We start from the raw sequence: 16,051 nt of genomic DNA on the forward strand, positions 1-16,051 counted from the left end.
CTATTGTCTTCACTTGTAAAAATAAATAAATAAGAAAAAAGATAATGTATGAAAAAGTTTATTGTGCTTTTTTTTTGGGGGGGGGGGGAAGAGGATTCTAATTCCAGGTTTAGAAGGTTGTAACCTGTCAGCAAAAAAGAAAAATATTGCAAAGCAGAAGTGCATCTAAAATGCTCATTGAACAGCTTTCAGCACAGTTACCCATAAAGCAAGTTTTAAAATGCTCATCTCTGTGCCCTAAAACCCAGCCCTGCAGGTCAAGCACCTATACTTTCATAGGTCATGACTCAGTTTTCATTTGATTTGGTGAATTCAGTTACCAAGACTGGAGACAATGAGGCATCAGACATACAAAAAAGCTGTGTTGTGTGAGCAGTCTCTTACAACATGTGTCAGTTACTATATGACTGGAAAAATATGTGAGATTAAAGTCACATTAAATTGTTTTGTGTTAGCATAACATTTACTCATTTTCTCGAACAGCACTATCAGTGAGAGAAGCACTGAAATATTCAGAATATCAGCGGTGCCTGTGAGAGAAGGAGGAGATTCCCTATTCCACACAGACATTTCCTTTTCTGGCATTGTCTTGTCTTTGCATATTATGCTGCATGTTGACAGATGCCTTTTGAACAGCTTTGAGACTAACAAATGATTCTCCTGACATTGTGTGGGGCAGAGACTTCTCCTTAGTATGTTGCTGCTACCATAATGTTTTCCAAGTTTTAGATTGAGCCAGATCCTCAGTCTAGAAAAATTAATTAGCAAACTCATGTTCTCCACCAGCACAAGACCTAATATTCAGTATGATTCCCTTTGGTTTTGTTTGGAGGTGGTAATTGCAGGGGTTGTACATAACTCTTTTTTCATGTCTTTCCTTTTTTAAATAGCTAGCAATTGGAATTAACCTTTCCCCCATTCAGAAATGCTCTCAGCCCATTTCCAAGGAGATTCAGAAATCACATGTTTTTCCTTCTTTAGAGACATGTGGTGGATACAGTTTTTGGGTACGATGATGATTCCATGGACTCTGAAACATCCTCTGTGGCCTCATATAGAACAGACAGAACACCAGCAACTCCAGATGATGATCTGGATGAGGTAAGATTCGACCCTTTCCATAGGTAAGGACAGGTGTTCATGAGATTTTGACTTTCAAAGCAAGTGGCCAGGCTTTCCAGGTTTTTATTCCTGAATATTGAATGACAAGTTCTTCATAGTTTGGCCTCAATTTCAGTTACTGATATCCTGAAATGCTGAGAGGTTCTTTAAAGATCTAATCCATAGAGTCTACAGCTATGACTTCATTGTGATCTGAGTTTCTTTTCCCCCTCAAGAAAATGAACTTGTTATATTTCTTTTAGCTTAAAGACATATAAATGGTCTATAAAGTCTACATTTTTATTACTTCTTATTACAGCAAGCTTACCAAAAAGCTGTTTTGAATCAAGATCCATAAACCAACTATTGTGTTTAACAAGTCACACTTGCATTCTTTGCTTTGGCAGTGCACTGTTGTCTGGTGCTTAGACATGTCCTTTCTTCTCCCTCAGAGTTTAGCCGCAGAAGAATCAGAGCTGCGGTTTCGACAGCTGACAAAGGAGTATCAGGCCCTGCAGAGAGCTTATGCACTACTGCAGGAACAAACAGGAGGCATCATAGATGCTGAAAGAGAAGCCAAGGTCAGCATTTGTTTGAGGGTAAAAGCATTTCCTTGCCATCAGAACATACAGATATCTCAAAGTGGCATACAAAGAAATAGAGTGGCATACAACAGAAATGTCCGTTTCCCTCATTGGCTACGTTTATTTTAATGGAATGATGATTACAGATGGACACAATAACTCAGTTTACAAGGGGCTGTCCTCCAGCTGAGCCCCAAACCCCTGCATTTAGGAAGGCATACCAAAGCAGACAATTGTGCCGTTTGGCACAGAATCACAAGAGTTTTCTCGTGTTTTTCCCAGGTATGAAGGTGTTGGATTTGCAAACGTAGATAGAAGCCTGTGGTTTTGCACAAAGGCATAGATTGTACCAACCTTAGGAATACTCACCTGTTTCTAAAAAATACATCCAAATTACATTCAAATTTGAATGTGATGCAGATTACAGTAAACCTTCCAAGGCTAAAAATGTTATCCATCTAATAAAATCCTGGAATCGTTCAGGCTAGAAGGGGCCTCAGGTGGTCTCCAGACCAACCTCTTGCTCAAAGCAGTGTCAGATGTGAGGTAATACCAGATTGTTTACCACTTTAAGTCAGTTCTTGAAGAATTCCCAGGCATTTCTGATTGCTTTTTTCTACAGCCCTTTGCCAGTCTCATCTGCTAAGCACTTTTCTTCAGTTTAGGGACTACCCCTTACCAGGGTCTTTGAGCAGAGTCTGTCCCATTGAATACCTGATCTTGGGTTTTGCCACTCTAATACATGTTACTAACAGGCTTGGGTGGCGAGAGGGGGATGATCTGCTGCTTTGTCCCCCTGTGTCATCTATATGCTAATATGTGAGGGGGCAGAAAATATTGATGAGCCAGAATCTTTGTAATGGTTACTCATTCAGTGGAAATAACAGCATAGACCATGATTCTTCTTGTGTTTGGTTTCCTTTAATATCAGTCACGTTCCTGTTTTTGTTGTTGTTTAATGCTATACCTGACAAACAGGCTCAAGAGCAGCTCCAGGCTGAAGTACAGAGGTATAAAGCCAAAATAGAAGATCTAGAGAAAACTTTAGCACAGAAAGGGCAGGTAAGCACTTCTTGTATATCTTCTTTTAACTGCTCTGCTTAGAATATGCCTAGTACAGTTTCAGTCTAAACTTCCCTAAGATGCAATGTCACTGTTTAATAAGCAGGCAGGTCTAGCAGGTTCAGAAGCTTTTCTAAAGCTTGGTAGACTAATATGCTGTTATTCTGTAATTTGCAGTCTGTTCATGTAAGATTTTTAAACCTGAATATTGTGGCTCCAATTTTCAGTAAACATGCCCAACCTAATACAGTTTGATTATTCTGAACAGTACTGCTTCATCCAACAGGACTCTCACTGGGTAGAAGACAAACAGCTTTTTATTAAGAGGAACCAAGAACTTTTAGACAAGGTATGTTCCCAAGTTCTGTGTGTTCACTCGGAAAGGTAACCTGGATGCTGCAATACAGCTTTTGGATATGCAGTCTGGTGTTTATAAGTATAGTATATGGATAGAACAGCATATTTGAATATGGACAAGATGTATGGACAGGATGACATATGGATAGACACAACCTCTCTAACTGCTTAGGCACTGTTGCTGATGCTCCCAACCTGAGAGCTGGAAGCTCTGCTTAGCATTACAGCTCTGCTCCAACATTGTGTTCCTGCAACATTGCACTGAAGAGTCTGCTGTTGCTGCCCTGGCAGGACATTTTGAAGTCAGCTTCTGGGTGTGAAACAGCAGCAGAAATGCAGTCACCCTGTAACACCAAGACCCTTTCATACTCCTATTTTCTGTATGTTCTGTATATTCTAAAGGGCTTGTATCATCCCTAGGTCCAGTGCAACTTGAACTAATATTTCATTTGGTGCATTCAGGAGCATCAACTCTATGTGTGCATATATATACATGTATAGATATATATATGTGTATGTGTGTGTATATATATTTAATCATGGAATATAAGGCCATGAAGGACCTCAGCATTGCTTGAATCACCAACAGTTACAGCAGTGACTGTACATACAGCTGCCATCAGCAAGAGATCATTAACTGCCAGCAACAGCTCCCCTCTCTTCCTTCACCTCCCCAGATGAGGCTTCCTAGCTGTGTTTCTTCCCTTCCATAAACATGCCTAATAAGTCTCCAGCCCTGTGCCATGCTTCTCCAGACAAACTGACCTATGGGGGCTCATTTGACTTCAGTCTTAACACACTCCCTAACCGTCCTTGTCTGGGCCCTACTCAGAGAACCTTGTTGTAAAGTATAGGTCCTGGCACTGGCTGGAGACTTGCAGAAGAGAGCAGGCTGAGGAGCCAGTGGTTGTGTTGTTGCCAGCAAGGAAGTTGTATCCAATTGGCCAATGCATGGTATTCATGTCTGCTAATTGACAGCGCAATTCATGTGGAGATGCTTGTTGTGCAGTTCACAGGAGTGCTCATGTGGGATAGGATGACTGCACAAGTAACTGCCCCACAGAGACAACTGTCCCTGCATGCCAGCTGTGCTTCATGTGCCACACACTGGGAATCTCTGATCCAGCCCAAGATTTCCTCTAAAGCGGGACCAGCTATTTCTGTGCCACTCCTGACAGATGTTTATCCAACTTGTTTGCAGAGTCCTCCAAGTATAGTCTTCACAGCCTTTCCCAAAAAACCTATCCTAGCACTTTACTATGAGATCAGTGCATTTAATAGCTAATGTAGAATAATCTAATAGCTAACTTGATATTTCTGTTGTGTTAACCTTCCCACTGATCTTCACTAGGATTGGATTGCTTTAGGAAAACCTTCAATCTAAGCATTTTATAATGTTTAGCAAGCTGATGAGCAGAAGTTCACCTGTAAGCTAAAGACTCACTGAAGTAACATGGCAAGTATCCATGAATCCTCTCTAGAGCTTGGATCTTGAGCTGTCTATGCTATCTGAACTGTTACTCACCAAATATTCAACATTTCTTGTAACAGTCACACAGATCATGAATTTACATATTTCTATTAGATAGAGAAACTGGAAGCAGAAAACAGCCGTCTGCAACAGGAGCTGCAGGATGCTCGGGACCAGAATGAACTGCTGGAGTTCCGCAACCTTGAACTGGAGGTGACAGATGAGCTCCTTACAGTAGACAGAACCAGGGCACTTGCACTGAACACCAACTTTAATCAAGTGTTTACACCAGTGCTGTAGTGATATAATAGAGTAACAAATCAGGCTGAGCATATTTAATTGTGGGCTGTGGAGGTATGTCAGCTCTAATATCCTGGAAACAGTAATCTCTATACTTAAATGGTTCACTTCTGTCTGAGCTAGGTGCCTAGTAAGGTAAGGTAAGCTTAGCCAATTAACTTCAGCATGGCTGTGCTAGGTTACCGTGTTTTTCTAATAATTCGGAGAATTCTGTTGTCAGCATGCTTTGTTCTTATATCTGCTCTGGAGTACAAATGTATAGTGCTGGACAGAATATATTAAAATAAACAGAAATTGATTGAATCTAAATGACCCAGGTAAACAAGGTTTAAATTCCATCCTCATGTACTTTACTCAGAGCTGCATCATAGTTCACAGCTAAAATCTCTGCTGAGAGTGAGTACCCAGGTTATTGTTTTGTTTGTGTTTTTGTTTTGTTTTTGTTCTGTTTTTAATGAAAGTAGACTGAGCAATTGAATTAAATGTTTGTAAACCAAAAACATATTTGAAAGCAAAATTTGATCTTCACTTTTTGTGCTTGCCTGAATACCTGAAAGGGATGAGAAATAACATTTTCAATTTTTTATTTTTGTCTTTGGTCCTTTAAAACTGGACAAAATTTTATAAGTTTTAGGTAATGAAGGTGTGTAAGTAGCTAATTATTAATTTTCTTGAATTTATTCCTTTCCACAGGTAATAGAACATATGACATACCAGGATGAGCAAGCATGTAATCTGAGTATCCTAGTAGTCTTAAGTCAAATACCCATTTTCCACAGACAACTTGCAAATATATATAATTCATGAAATTAATCTGCTGTAAAACAATTCACTGGGTTTTAAAACCCCGTACCACTTGGCATACTGTTTTTAGCCTGGAGTCTTTCCATTCAGTTTTACCAGCAGTAGTTAAATAGTGATGTTTCTTTCTTTTTCTCCTAATATGAAGAGCTTAAGTTTGTGAAGCATGATATAAACCGTAGATATTGCATTTATTGAGTTCTCTACACATCTCATTCATTCTAACATGTTCTCTGGTGTCTTCTGAATTAATTTTCAGGAAAGAGAGAGACGGTCTCCACCATTTAATCTCCAGATTCACCCATTTTCAGATGGTGTGAGCGCTCTACAGATCTACTGCATGAAGGAAGGGGTTAAGGTATGTCAGTTTTATAAGGCAGGACTTACTACAGGAGTGGTTGATGCTCCCCACGTAATCCATTATATTAATCGCCGCTAATAACTCCACTATATTTTAAGCATTTAAACTCAGTCTAATATAAAAGTGTATGACAACTGATGCAATTGAATTGGATTTGTAATTTTCATCATAATGATAAAACCTGGCTCAAAGGCAATTGAAATCAGTGTGTGATGCATTTCTATGGGATACTACAAAATGTTATGTCTCGCTGTTGTTCATAGGAGGGACAAATATTGCAGCTATGATACAATGTGCATACAATGCCTTTATCTTATTTTCTCTTTGCAGGATGTCAGCATACCAGACCTCATAAAGCAGTTAGATATCCTAGGTGATAACGGGGTAAGTTCAAGTGGGAGGTATTTTACCTTTACAAAATACATTTTGTACAATAGGGAAAGTGAAATCTGTAACTATGTCTATTTTCTAAGATATTTGTTAAAATTATGTAATACCAGAAGTCTTCATTTAGAGAGTGTTTATCTCCTTAAGTTGAGCATTTGTGAGATTTCAGTAATCAGAGAACTAGTAATGAAGTAGCAGCTTTAACATTTGGTTTCGCAGACTGGGAAGAACTCATGTCCAATGGCCACTGGTATTTGGAACTGGTTCTGACTGTACTCCAGTCATTCAGCGAATCATGTGAATTAGCTTGGCAGTATGAGCCCACCATATCTTCATCAGGACTAGGATTCTTCTGCAAGCAGTTTCATAAACAGACAAGAAATACCAAATGGCCTGAGGCTTTCAAAGTGGGCATAGCTGCCCACTTTAGTCATTGATGTAAAAGAAAATATCCGGTATCTCTGGCTAACATAAGATACATTTTAAGAAAGCATATAAGAAATAGAAAAAGAAAGATCATTATTGTCTACACACATAATGGTGTAAATTAGCCTTTTTTTTTTCAAAAACAATGGAGATTCAGCTTTGCAAAACTAGCAAAAAGAGAAACAAATGGGTCTAACTTCAGTTTACATTTCATATACGAAGCAATGATATGAAAACATACAGTCAGCCCATATCATGTAGAAAGGCAAAAGCAGTGTTTTTTTGTTTGTTTGTTTTTAATTATGTTAGCAGATCCTGAATATTTTGTTGGGAATACTATAATCAGTAATATGTGGTTCCCCTAAAAACTGTAGGCCTAGCGTGCAGCCTGGATAATCTGTATTCATGCAGGAAAGTGCTGCTATTTTTTTTCTTTCCTCTCTTTCTCTTCACAGAATTTAAGAAATGAAGAACAAGTGGCCATAATTCAGGCTTCCACTGTTTTGTCCTTGGCAGAAAAGGTAAAATGTGTGCTTGCTTTTCTCAATGATATCTAATCCCTCATCTAATGCTGTACATTTTTTGGCTCTGGTATATCAATATTATCAAACTTTCTAGTGTAGTGAGCATTTCCACAGACAAAGTAAACTCTGCTATCTGTACGTAAATACTATTGTTTATCAACTAGAGATTTTGCAAGGATAGAAATACCTTAATGTAATCACAGTCCCAAACACCTTGCTAAAGCAGCAAAAATATCAGACCTACCTGGCACAAGCTATGTAGTCAGAACAGTTGGAAAAGCAAAAAGAATGACAAATGAAACCTGCAATTCTAAAGTGAATTAGAAAATATAAAATCAGACATTTAAGCCATAGTTAATCATAGCCAGAGATTTCTACTCTGAAAGGAACTGTATGCAAAATTTCCACTGAAATTATGTGTCTAGGTTCCTTGTCTGGGAAATTGAAAAGAAAATAGGCATTGGTTAAAATTGCTTTCTATGGTTCAAATACAGCACACAATTGTGTTAATGTGACAGCATCGAAGGATTCTACTCATCAATTCTCCCTCTCCAAAGTGAATTGCCATCTACTTAACTAAGCTATTTCCAGATCCTAGAGACCCATGGGTCCTTATCCATGGGATGAAATGGGGTTCCCTGTCCAGGAAAGTGTACTTTTCCATCTTCCAGTGATCCTGTAATAGTGATCCTCGTAATTCCTCCTTATGAAGTCTCACTCGTAGCCATCGTGGCTGTACCTGTCACTGGAGAACCTATTAAGACAGGCCCAGAACTAGCAATAGGTTACTATAAATAGACTAATAAGATGCTGTAGATATCCCATTTCCACTGCCTGTGTGCCTAGAAAACACAGCAGGTTACAGCTCTCATTGTCTTCCCTACAGTGGATCCAGCAGATTGAGGGAGCTGAAGCTGCTCTGCACCAGAAGATGATGGAACTGGAAAGTGATATGGTAGGCAAACTTTCCTTAATAGACATTTTAGGAGCATGTCACATTTAGTTGGTGTGCCAAAAAAATAATTAAAACCTTGTCTTTTGGCAAATTAGGTATGCAGGCTTTCTCTGATAATTGCTGAAACCATAAAAATGTTACTAGACTGTTTCATATGCAACAGCAGATAACACAGAAATGGAAATAGTTAAGGTTTGAGAACTTTCCCTCTTTCCATGAGGATGACTTTACTAAAAGTACAGAGGGCTCAAAGGCTGCTCAGTGATTTTCAGATATGAAAATGTCCACACTCTTTGCCTACTAAGATTGACAGTATAAACGTTAGCAGTTGTAGCACATTTTATTCAATACCTGTAAGTGAGAAATTAATGAATTTTCATACTTCTTTCATTACATTTCAAGCCCATATCATCCTGAAGGTAAAAGCTTCACAGCTGAACTTCCTATAGCATCAGTAAAGCTAGGACTTTATTCTTATTCTAGTTAATGGAAGTAACTTAAGAGATGAACAAGCCTAACAACATGAGTTGGATAGCTGTAGCATTTTACCTTTTGTTCCTGTGGTATGTCTATACTCAAGTTAATTAAGCTTAAAGTACGCTGAGAAGTTAAAGCACAGCATCTTTCCTCAAATAACATGGACATGAAAATGCCTGTTTAGTTCCTGTTTAGTTTATTGCACTTCCACACTTCCAAAAAAGAAGCCACAAAAGGAGTTGTCTGGGATGCCAGAGGTGTTATCTTTAGAAAAACCACACAGAAAACCTTAAATACTACTGAAATGCCAAGCAATATTACTGAAATCAACAAGAGATGATGGATTTAGTTCCATGTAGATCAGATGTATTATCATACAAAAGTAAACACAGCTATTTTCCCTTCTTCCTTTTGATAGCTGAGTCAGATAGATAGTAACTTTGCAGAGTATAAGTGAAGACCAGTCTCCTCGTCCTGCCCAAGTCAGATGTCTGTAGCTGATTCAATAAAACTTCCCAAAGCATTTTGGGTAACTGATTCTCATTTCTGTCTAAATCCTTCATTGTAGGAGCAATTTTGCAAAATAAAAGGTTATTTGGAAGAAGAACTAGACTACAGGAAGCAAGCTCTTGACCAAGCATACATGGTATGTACAAAGGAAATGCTACAGTACATATTAGCCAGCACTGTGACAGGACATGGGCTCCTGTTGGATCACGAAAAGAGGTTTTTGCTTTCTTCTTAGTATCTTTTTTGTTTTTTTATTATTTGTTTTCCCATTCTCTTAACAAACTACCATGCAACGTGCACAACTTCAAAATGAAACCTAGGTTTTGCAAATCAGAAAAAGGTAGATCTCCCGAAGTCTGAAACTCTTTTACTCTTTTGTCATTTATAGGCAGTTGTTGCTCATTAGTGTCAGCTTGTCCAGCTGGAGTCAGTGAAACCAACTGGAACTCAGATCTGGAGTCTTAGATGGCCCATTTTAAGCATATCATAGCAACTAGAGGATATTCCACAAAGAGCACAATTTCCTGCTGTAAAACCACTGTGTCAAATTCTGATACATAGGTCTGATAACTGGCCTTGCAAGTTCAGCACAATTGGTTTGTCAGTTAATGGGAATGCTCATTGATTAGCTCGATTAAGAGCAAAGTAGTTTGACACTGACCTTCAATTTTTTCTCTTTTTTTTTTTTTTTTTTAGTACAGTGGGTCAAAATTTTAGAATTGGTGAAATAATCATCTTTTTAAATTACAAATATAAAATAGGTATGAAAGTTCTATCCAACTCCTGATCAACTCTGTAATTGCTTAAAAAAAGTCAGCAAGAGATTTCAATGAAAACCAATGCTGAAATACCATAAAAATAAAAACTTTTTTTAATTTGTCTAAACAGTGAACCACTTTATGAGTTCTGTTTGTCACATTTTTGCACACTTGAGCACAGGGACCACCATGCAGGTGCCCGAATCTGCCACAATCTCCCCAATCCCCATTGTGTTTTAAACAATGTTCTATCTCTAACTGGCTTTTGGTATTGCATCGACCAGAGGATCCAGGAGCTTGAAGCCACCTTATACAATGCTTTGCAGCAAGAAACGGTAATAAAGTTTGGGGAACTACTCACTGAAAAACAGCAGGAAGAGCTGAGGACAGCAGTAGAAAAGCTAAGACGTCAGATGCTGAGGAAAAGCAGAGAATATGATTGCCAGATTCTTCAAGAGAGGATGGAGCTGCTCCAGCAGGCTCATCAGGTAAGAAAAAAGAACGAAGCACATGCAGATCTACTCAGCTTTGCTGAGTAAGAATGTAAGCTGAGGTCAAATTTAGGTAAGCTCTTGGTCATGAGTGTGACTGGCATTTCTTGAGTTGTTTTATACTTTGAGTCTTTACTGTACACACAAACACTTGATATTAGTTTGTGGAGCATTAGTTAGTTATATTTTGAGCCTTAAAATTCCAAGCCAAACAGTTTTCATCCAGAATTCTGTCCACATGAATCTATCTTTTTGATTAAAGTGGTCACCCCTAGTTACTGGACTTGGTTCAAGAGGAACTGTATCAATGTGTCTGGCTATTTTTACGTAGGAGAGCTATCTGTTTTTCCAGCCACTTTTGGTCTGTCCCTCCCAAAGTGGGCAGTTGTAATGTTTTGCTGATGAGATATAGTACTATATTTACATTCAAAGATTAATGTGACAGCTGCAAAATGAACAAAATTTACTCTAATATTTAAGGGAATAAGAGAAAGCATATGCCCAGCGGTCTTTCTTCTCAAGATGCCAGAAGTTTGTCATATTACACAGTTTTTGTAAGAGTACCCAGCTCTGCTAAAAATGCACTTTGGCTACAATTTACGCGTAACTGGCTCAGCACAGAATTAGTGTTTTCATGGTACTATAAACATTTATCATTTCTAATAATACTACTTTAGTCCTCTTTCAATACATCAATCTGTGAGAAATTTTAATGAATTGATGTAATTCTAAGGAGTATAATTGTGATCTTATGCTTTCCGTCTATTTACCACAAGACTGATATGAAATCAACACTTGAATCAGATCCACTATTGATACTAATTTCCAGCATTTGAGGATGCAGTGAAATACACACAACAGCATATTTTGAGTAGTCGTGCGTGAGGTAAAGTTATGGTTAGGCAAGGCTAGTCAATGGAGTCACAATACTGCACAGGTTTATCCCTGCCAGAGAAGTGGATTTGTTAATTACTAGGCTGTTAGCACTTTGAACATTTAGTCGCTTTTCAGGCAAGCAAATTTATTGAGTATTTAGTCTAGATTTCTTTCTTTTTTAATTTCCAGAGGATCCGAGACTTAGAAGATAAAACTGACATCCAAAAGAGACAAATTAAGGATCTGGAGGAAAAGGTTGGTTCTGTTTTGCTTCTGAAGCAGGCTGATCCACTTTTTTTGGAAAGTAATGATATAATTCCTTGGAACTACATGACCTTTTTGTTTAGCTTAATAAGCTGGACATGTTAGTGTTTTTCTACTATACCATCTTTTCAATTTGTGTCTTTCAGTATACCCAAACTTTAATCTTAAGAGTCTCCTCCACAACAAACTCTGTTTCATTTTAGGAAATAAATGCTGAACACTTTTAATTATGGTTAACGACACTGAACCAAATGATGAAGCCTTTATTTGTCTGTTAAATGCTGTCTTGGTATATAGACAATACATCCACTAAAGGCAGGGTGATGGTAGGAAGCAGGAAGGAATGAAGAAAACTGAGTGAAGATTAGAAGATTGTCCTTAGCTGGCAGGACTAGGGAACCCAGGTTCTGATGTCATCCCATTTATTGAAGGTTGCAATTGATTATACAATATGAAAACAGTACTAGAATCTTGCCCCTAAACTGACATGTCAAAGAACTATAGAAATATATATGCATATTCTTTATATATATATATATATATATAAAATACATGTTTATAAATATATATGCAGAGCTGTTCTGCTTTTTTGGGGGGAGGGGAGAGGGCAGGGGGAGGGCGGTGTTAAAGCTGCTCTGTCACATTAAGTTTTTCTAGTTTTAGATAGCTAAGATAGAATTGCTGAACAAAGATCACAGCATGGGCACAGCACAACGCTACCAACAATGTATTTTCTAGAAATGCTAGACTAATATAAGATACATCTCCAGTGGCAGCTTTGCCAATGTAGTCATATTAGTGAATATCAATGTACATACATAAACTGTAATAATGATTATATTGGTACAATGACAGTAGTGCCAATGAGACCTTTCTGTTTGTACACACATTCCTAAAGTGAAACAACTGTGCTTAATGTAAAACTTGGTAGACATAATTCTTTCCACCTTTCTGCCAATATTTTTGTGACACAAAGACTCAGTGTCCTTCTAGTATATGTAACTTGGAAATAGACCATAACCTGTGATGAAGATTAAAAACAAAGCAAAATTTATGCCATGGTCATATGGAGACCTTGAGTATGAGACTTTTCAGTGTCAATTTTCAAAAGAGCTTTTGATTCACGAAAATTCACTTTCCAGAAGATGTTGTATTCATGATTAAAATGATACATCCAAAAATTAATTATTCAACATATAATAGTTAGGGTTTAGCATTAGGCATATATATTTCCCAGGCTATTTCCAGTATGGATAGCAGGCATTGTTTTTAACCCACTTTAAAATACTACCCATGCTATTTTTGATATCCAGCTCTGTGACTTCCATCAACCCATGGTGGTTTACAGTGAAAGCTATATCTCAGGCTTTCAGTATGGTGCCAATTCTAATTCATTACCAAAATTAATGGGATCTGTTTGTTTTCTAAGTCTGGGAGATAGTATGGCACTCAGAGAAGTAACCAGGAAGTACAATGTTTTCTGAATGAGTAATTACTTTATTTGTCCTTCATAGTACAAAAAGAACTAATCCTGATGCTTACAATGCCATGACCTTTTGTTTTTATGCAATCTTCTTTTTCTTCTGCAGTTTCTATTTCTATTCTTGTTCTTCTCTCTTGCCTTTATTCTTTGGCCTTGATGTCAATGTGCCTCTCGGAAAGGTAAGACTACTTCGTTTATTTCCTCAAAGCTAGCACTTCTTGCACAGAGCTGAGGATCAGATCTTTGCATGTTCCTGTATGTGTCTAGAGTCATGGAATTCAGCAGGTCCTTGTCAACCTGTAGTAGTTTGCAACAGAGAGTGGTAACACTGCTGAGCTGACACAGGGTGTTGCAGTCAGACCAGCACTATCCAACATACTTTTAAGTGAATTGCGAAAGCTTGCGGATGATATTCTGCCATTCATAATTGTGAAAATAAAAGCCAACAAGAATTTCACAATATCAAATAGTCAAGAGAATTGCACGTGAAATTCAGTATTGATATTTGAAAAATGATGCAGCCTTAAAACTGTTAAACAGGCTTTGAGCTGACTGCTCCCACTCAGAATGTAGCTCAGTGCCCAAAACTAGAAGAGGTATAAAGAAGAGCAAGGAAGAATGATCAGCTGCTGAAAGACAGGAAGAGGGAGACAGAGGGAGAGAAGGATTTTTCTGGTTCAGAGAGACACTGTTAAAAGGTGGTATGGAAAATTTGTCAGTGTCATAGAATGGATGGATAGATTGCTATTATTCTCCACCAGTACGGCAATTATCATGTTATAAAATTAAAATAAACAAAAATTGTTAGGTAATTAAATAGAATGTAAAGAAGCCTCTGCCAAAGCATGCTTAGCAGCAGAAAGTTCAGAGTTCAAAAAGCAATGCGAAGATGAGGAGATAAATCAAGCAACTGCGATGTGCACAGCCTTCATATTTTTCCCTCTGGCCTAACCACATTCAGAACCAGGATGCTGGGATAAAAGGACCTTTCTTCTGATCCAAGATAACATAAGTAGAACATAGCCTGGCTAACGTTATATTAAATGCTCAATAATGTTATATTAAAGACATGTAATGACAGATCTTCTGATTTGGGGGACAGACCAATACCATAAAGTTTCTCACTGTCACTCTTGCCTCTGGCTTGAGTTGTTAGTTATTAAATTCTTCTGACCTGCACTTGAGGCAAACTGAGAATACAGTTTTGTGTGGAAGATGTTTTGCCATGCTCTTCCACCATTTTCACTAGCTTAGCCTTTGTTTCTAGGTACAGCGCAAGATACTGAACTCAGCAGCATGGGTCCAGGTTCTGCTCCCCCTAATGAAAAGCCCCCTACTTTATGCTTTATTTCAGCTAGATCAAGACTTTCTTTTGCAGTTTTGTGCTGTTGCAGAGAAAACTCAGAATTAGTCACATAAACTGGAATCCATTGCTTCCTCGGATGGTCAGACCTTAACGTGAACATTTTAGTGGGCTGAGCCAGCAATATAAATGGAGGTTAGGCTGAATGGGGAATGAACCATAGGAAAGAATCAGAGGAAGGTGGCTAGCTCAGTGATCATGGCTCTTGTAAATAATGGCCAATATCATTAAAGAGTTGCTGCTATTTAAAACATACTGCCTCGATCCACTGAACTTAAAAAAGAGCAAGTTATAACTGCATTCTCACCAATGTTCCTGCAGCAGGCTTTCTGGGAACCATGACACAGAACAGCATCTGCAAGATATTTTGAGTGAAATTGACTGTACTGTTTCTTGCTCATTCATAGTGGGGAAAAAAATCAGAAGGTCTTCTGAAACAGCCAAATTATGTATAGGCTAATTTTAAGAAGCTAACATTTTCAAAGTACATAGTAATAGCAAATAATTTCATATGACTGTGTCTTTTGCTGTATTGTAGAATCATAAGTGCAGAGCTAGCGGCCAACCTATAGGGAGATTTAAAAAAAATAAAAATGGACACTTGGATTTAAACTGCACCTGGAAAACACACAGAAACCAATACTGACATCTGCAAAAGACTGTCTCTTTGAGTTCTTCCCATTTGCTTATACGGTTGTCTTTCATTCAGTTTCTATCACAACTGTAATGAAGTTCTTGTGACTCATACAAGAAAAACAGGTGCAGTAAGAGGTTCTGAATTTTCTGTATACAATTTTCACCTATATTTTCCACCTGTATAGGTATGGAATTGGTTTTCTAATGATTATTTGCCTCTGCTGGTACAGCTACAGAGTTAGTAAGAAGTTCTAATATCCTAATTTTGCCAATGTCATTATCAGCTATGGTGGAAGAAAAATAAGAAATCAAAAAAATCTTGACCTCCAGTTCTTTGCAAATGTGCCTCATAAGATGTCCCTTGCTCAGTTTAAGTCACCTTGGTTGAAAATACATTCATCACATTAAACTACTGAACAGCTTTTCCTAATCCCATCTCTTTGAAGGTGGAGCACCCAGTAAAGTCTTTGCAGTAGAACATGCATCCTGGGAAATGCAATTTACACTTTTCATAGCCTCATCAGGAAACGTTGTCTTCCTGATTTTTTTTAATTGTTTTTAATTTTGAAAGTATTTTTTTTCAGAAGTTTAAGACAGAAAGTTGGTGGTAAAAGCAAATTCCAGAAAGATCCATAAAAATGCATTAAAATGATTTTGGTTCATAGATATGACATTTTTCATTAGAAAAGATTATTCACTTGAAAAATTGAATCCACTTGTAATTGAACTTACAATAGGAAATCCCTACTCCCAGCATAAAAAACCCAGTGTACCCTTCATAAGACTTTATGCATGTTTTTGGTATGCCAGAGCAGAAGAGAAAGGAAGGAGAACTGGAAGTAGCAGCCATAACATGGATGAATT

General features: G+C 37.8%; 1 protein-coding gene and 1 long non-coding RNA gene across 16 annotated transcripts in view; one reads left to right on the top strand and one right to left on the bottom strand.

Annotated features, from left to right (window-relative positions):
* The window catches only part of JAKMIP2 (janus kinase and microtubule interacting protein 2), a 56,060-nt gene that overhangs the window by 32,655 nt on the left and 7,354 nt on the right, over positions 1-16,051 (top strand). For 12 of the 14 annotated variants that reach the window (XM_035560546.2, XM_035560547.2, XM_035560549.2 and 9 more), the window contains 13 exons: positions 982-1,101; positions 1,554-1,682; positions 2,664-2,747; positions 3,034-3,096; positions 4,690-4,788; positions 5,936-6,034; positions 6,368-6,421; positions 7,306-7,371; positions 8,261-8,329; positions 9,375-9,452; positions 10,359-10,562; positions 11,631-11,696; positions 13,295-13,367. In XM_035560546.2, the coding sequence (XP_035416439.1) occupies positions 982-1,101; positions 1,554-1,682; positions 2,664-2,747; positions 3,034-3,096; positions 4,690-4,788; positions 5,936-6,034; positions 6,368-6,421; positions 7,306-7,371; positions 8,261-8,329; positions 9,375-9,452; positions 10,359-10,562; positions 11,631-11,696; positions 13,295-13,345 (1,182 nt within the window). In that variant the 3' untranslated portion in view covers positions 13,346-13,367. The remainder of the gene's footprint in view (positions 1-981; positions 1,102-1,553; positions 1,683-2,663; positions 2,748-3,033; positions 3,097-4,689; positions 4,789-5,935; positions 6,035-6,367; positions 6,422-7,305; positions 7,372-8,260; positions 8,330-9,374; positions 9,453-10,358; positions 10,563-11,630; positions 11,697-13,294; positions 13,368-16,051) is intronic. The other 2 variants (XM_035560543.2, XM_035560542.2) reach the window with 1 other exon arrangement.
* The window catches only part of LOC118254861 (uncharacterized), a 33,000-nt gene continuing 30,295 nt past the window's right edge, over positions 13,347-16,051 (bottom strand). For both annotated transcript variants that reach the window (XR_004780776.2, XR_007708832.1), the window contains exon 4: positions 13,347-13,485. This is a non-coding gene — a long non-coding RNA (uncharacterized LOC118254861). The remainder of the gene's footprint in view (positions 13,486-16,051) is intronic.

Source organism: Cygnus atratus, chromosome 14, assembly GCF_013377495.2.
Source record: "Cygnus atratus isolate AKBS03 ecotype Queensland, Australia chromosome 14, CAtr_DNAZoo_HiC_assembly, whole genome shotgun sequence".
Classification (NCBI taxonomy): domain Eukaryota; kingdom Metazoa; phylum Chordata; class Aves; order Anseriformes; family Anatidae; genus Cygnus; species Cygnus atratus.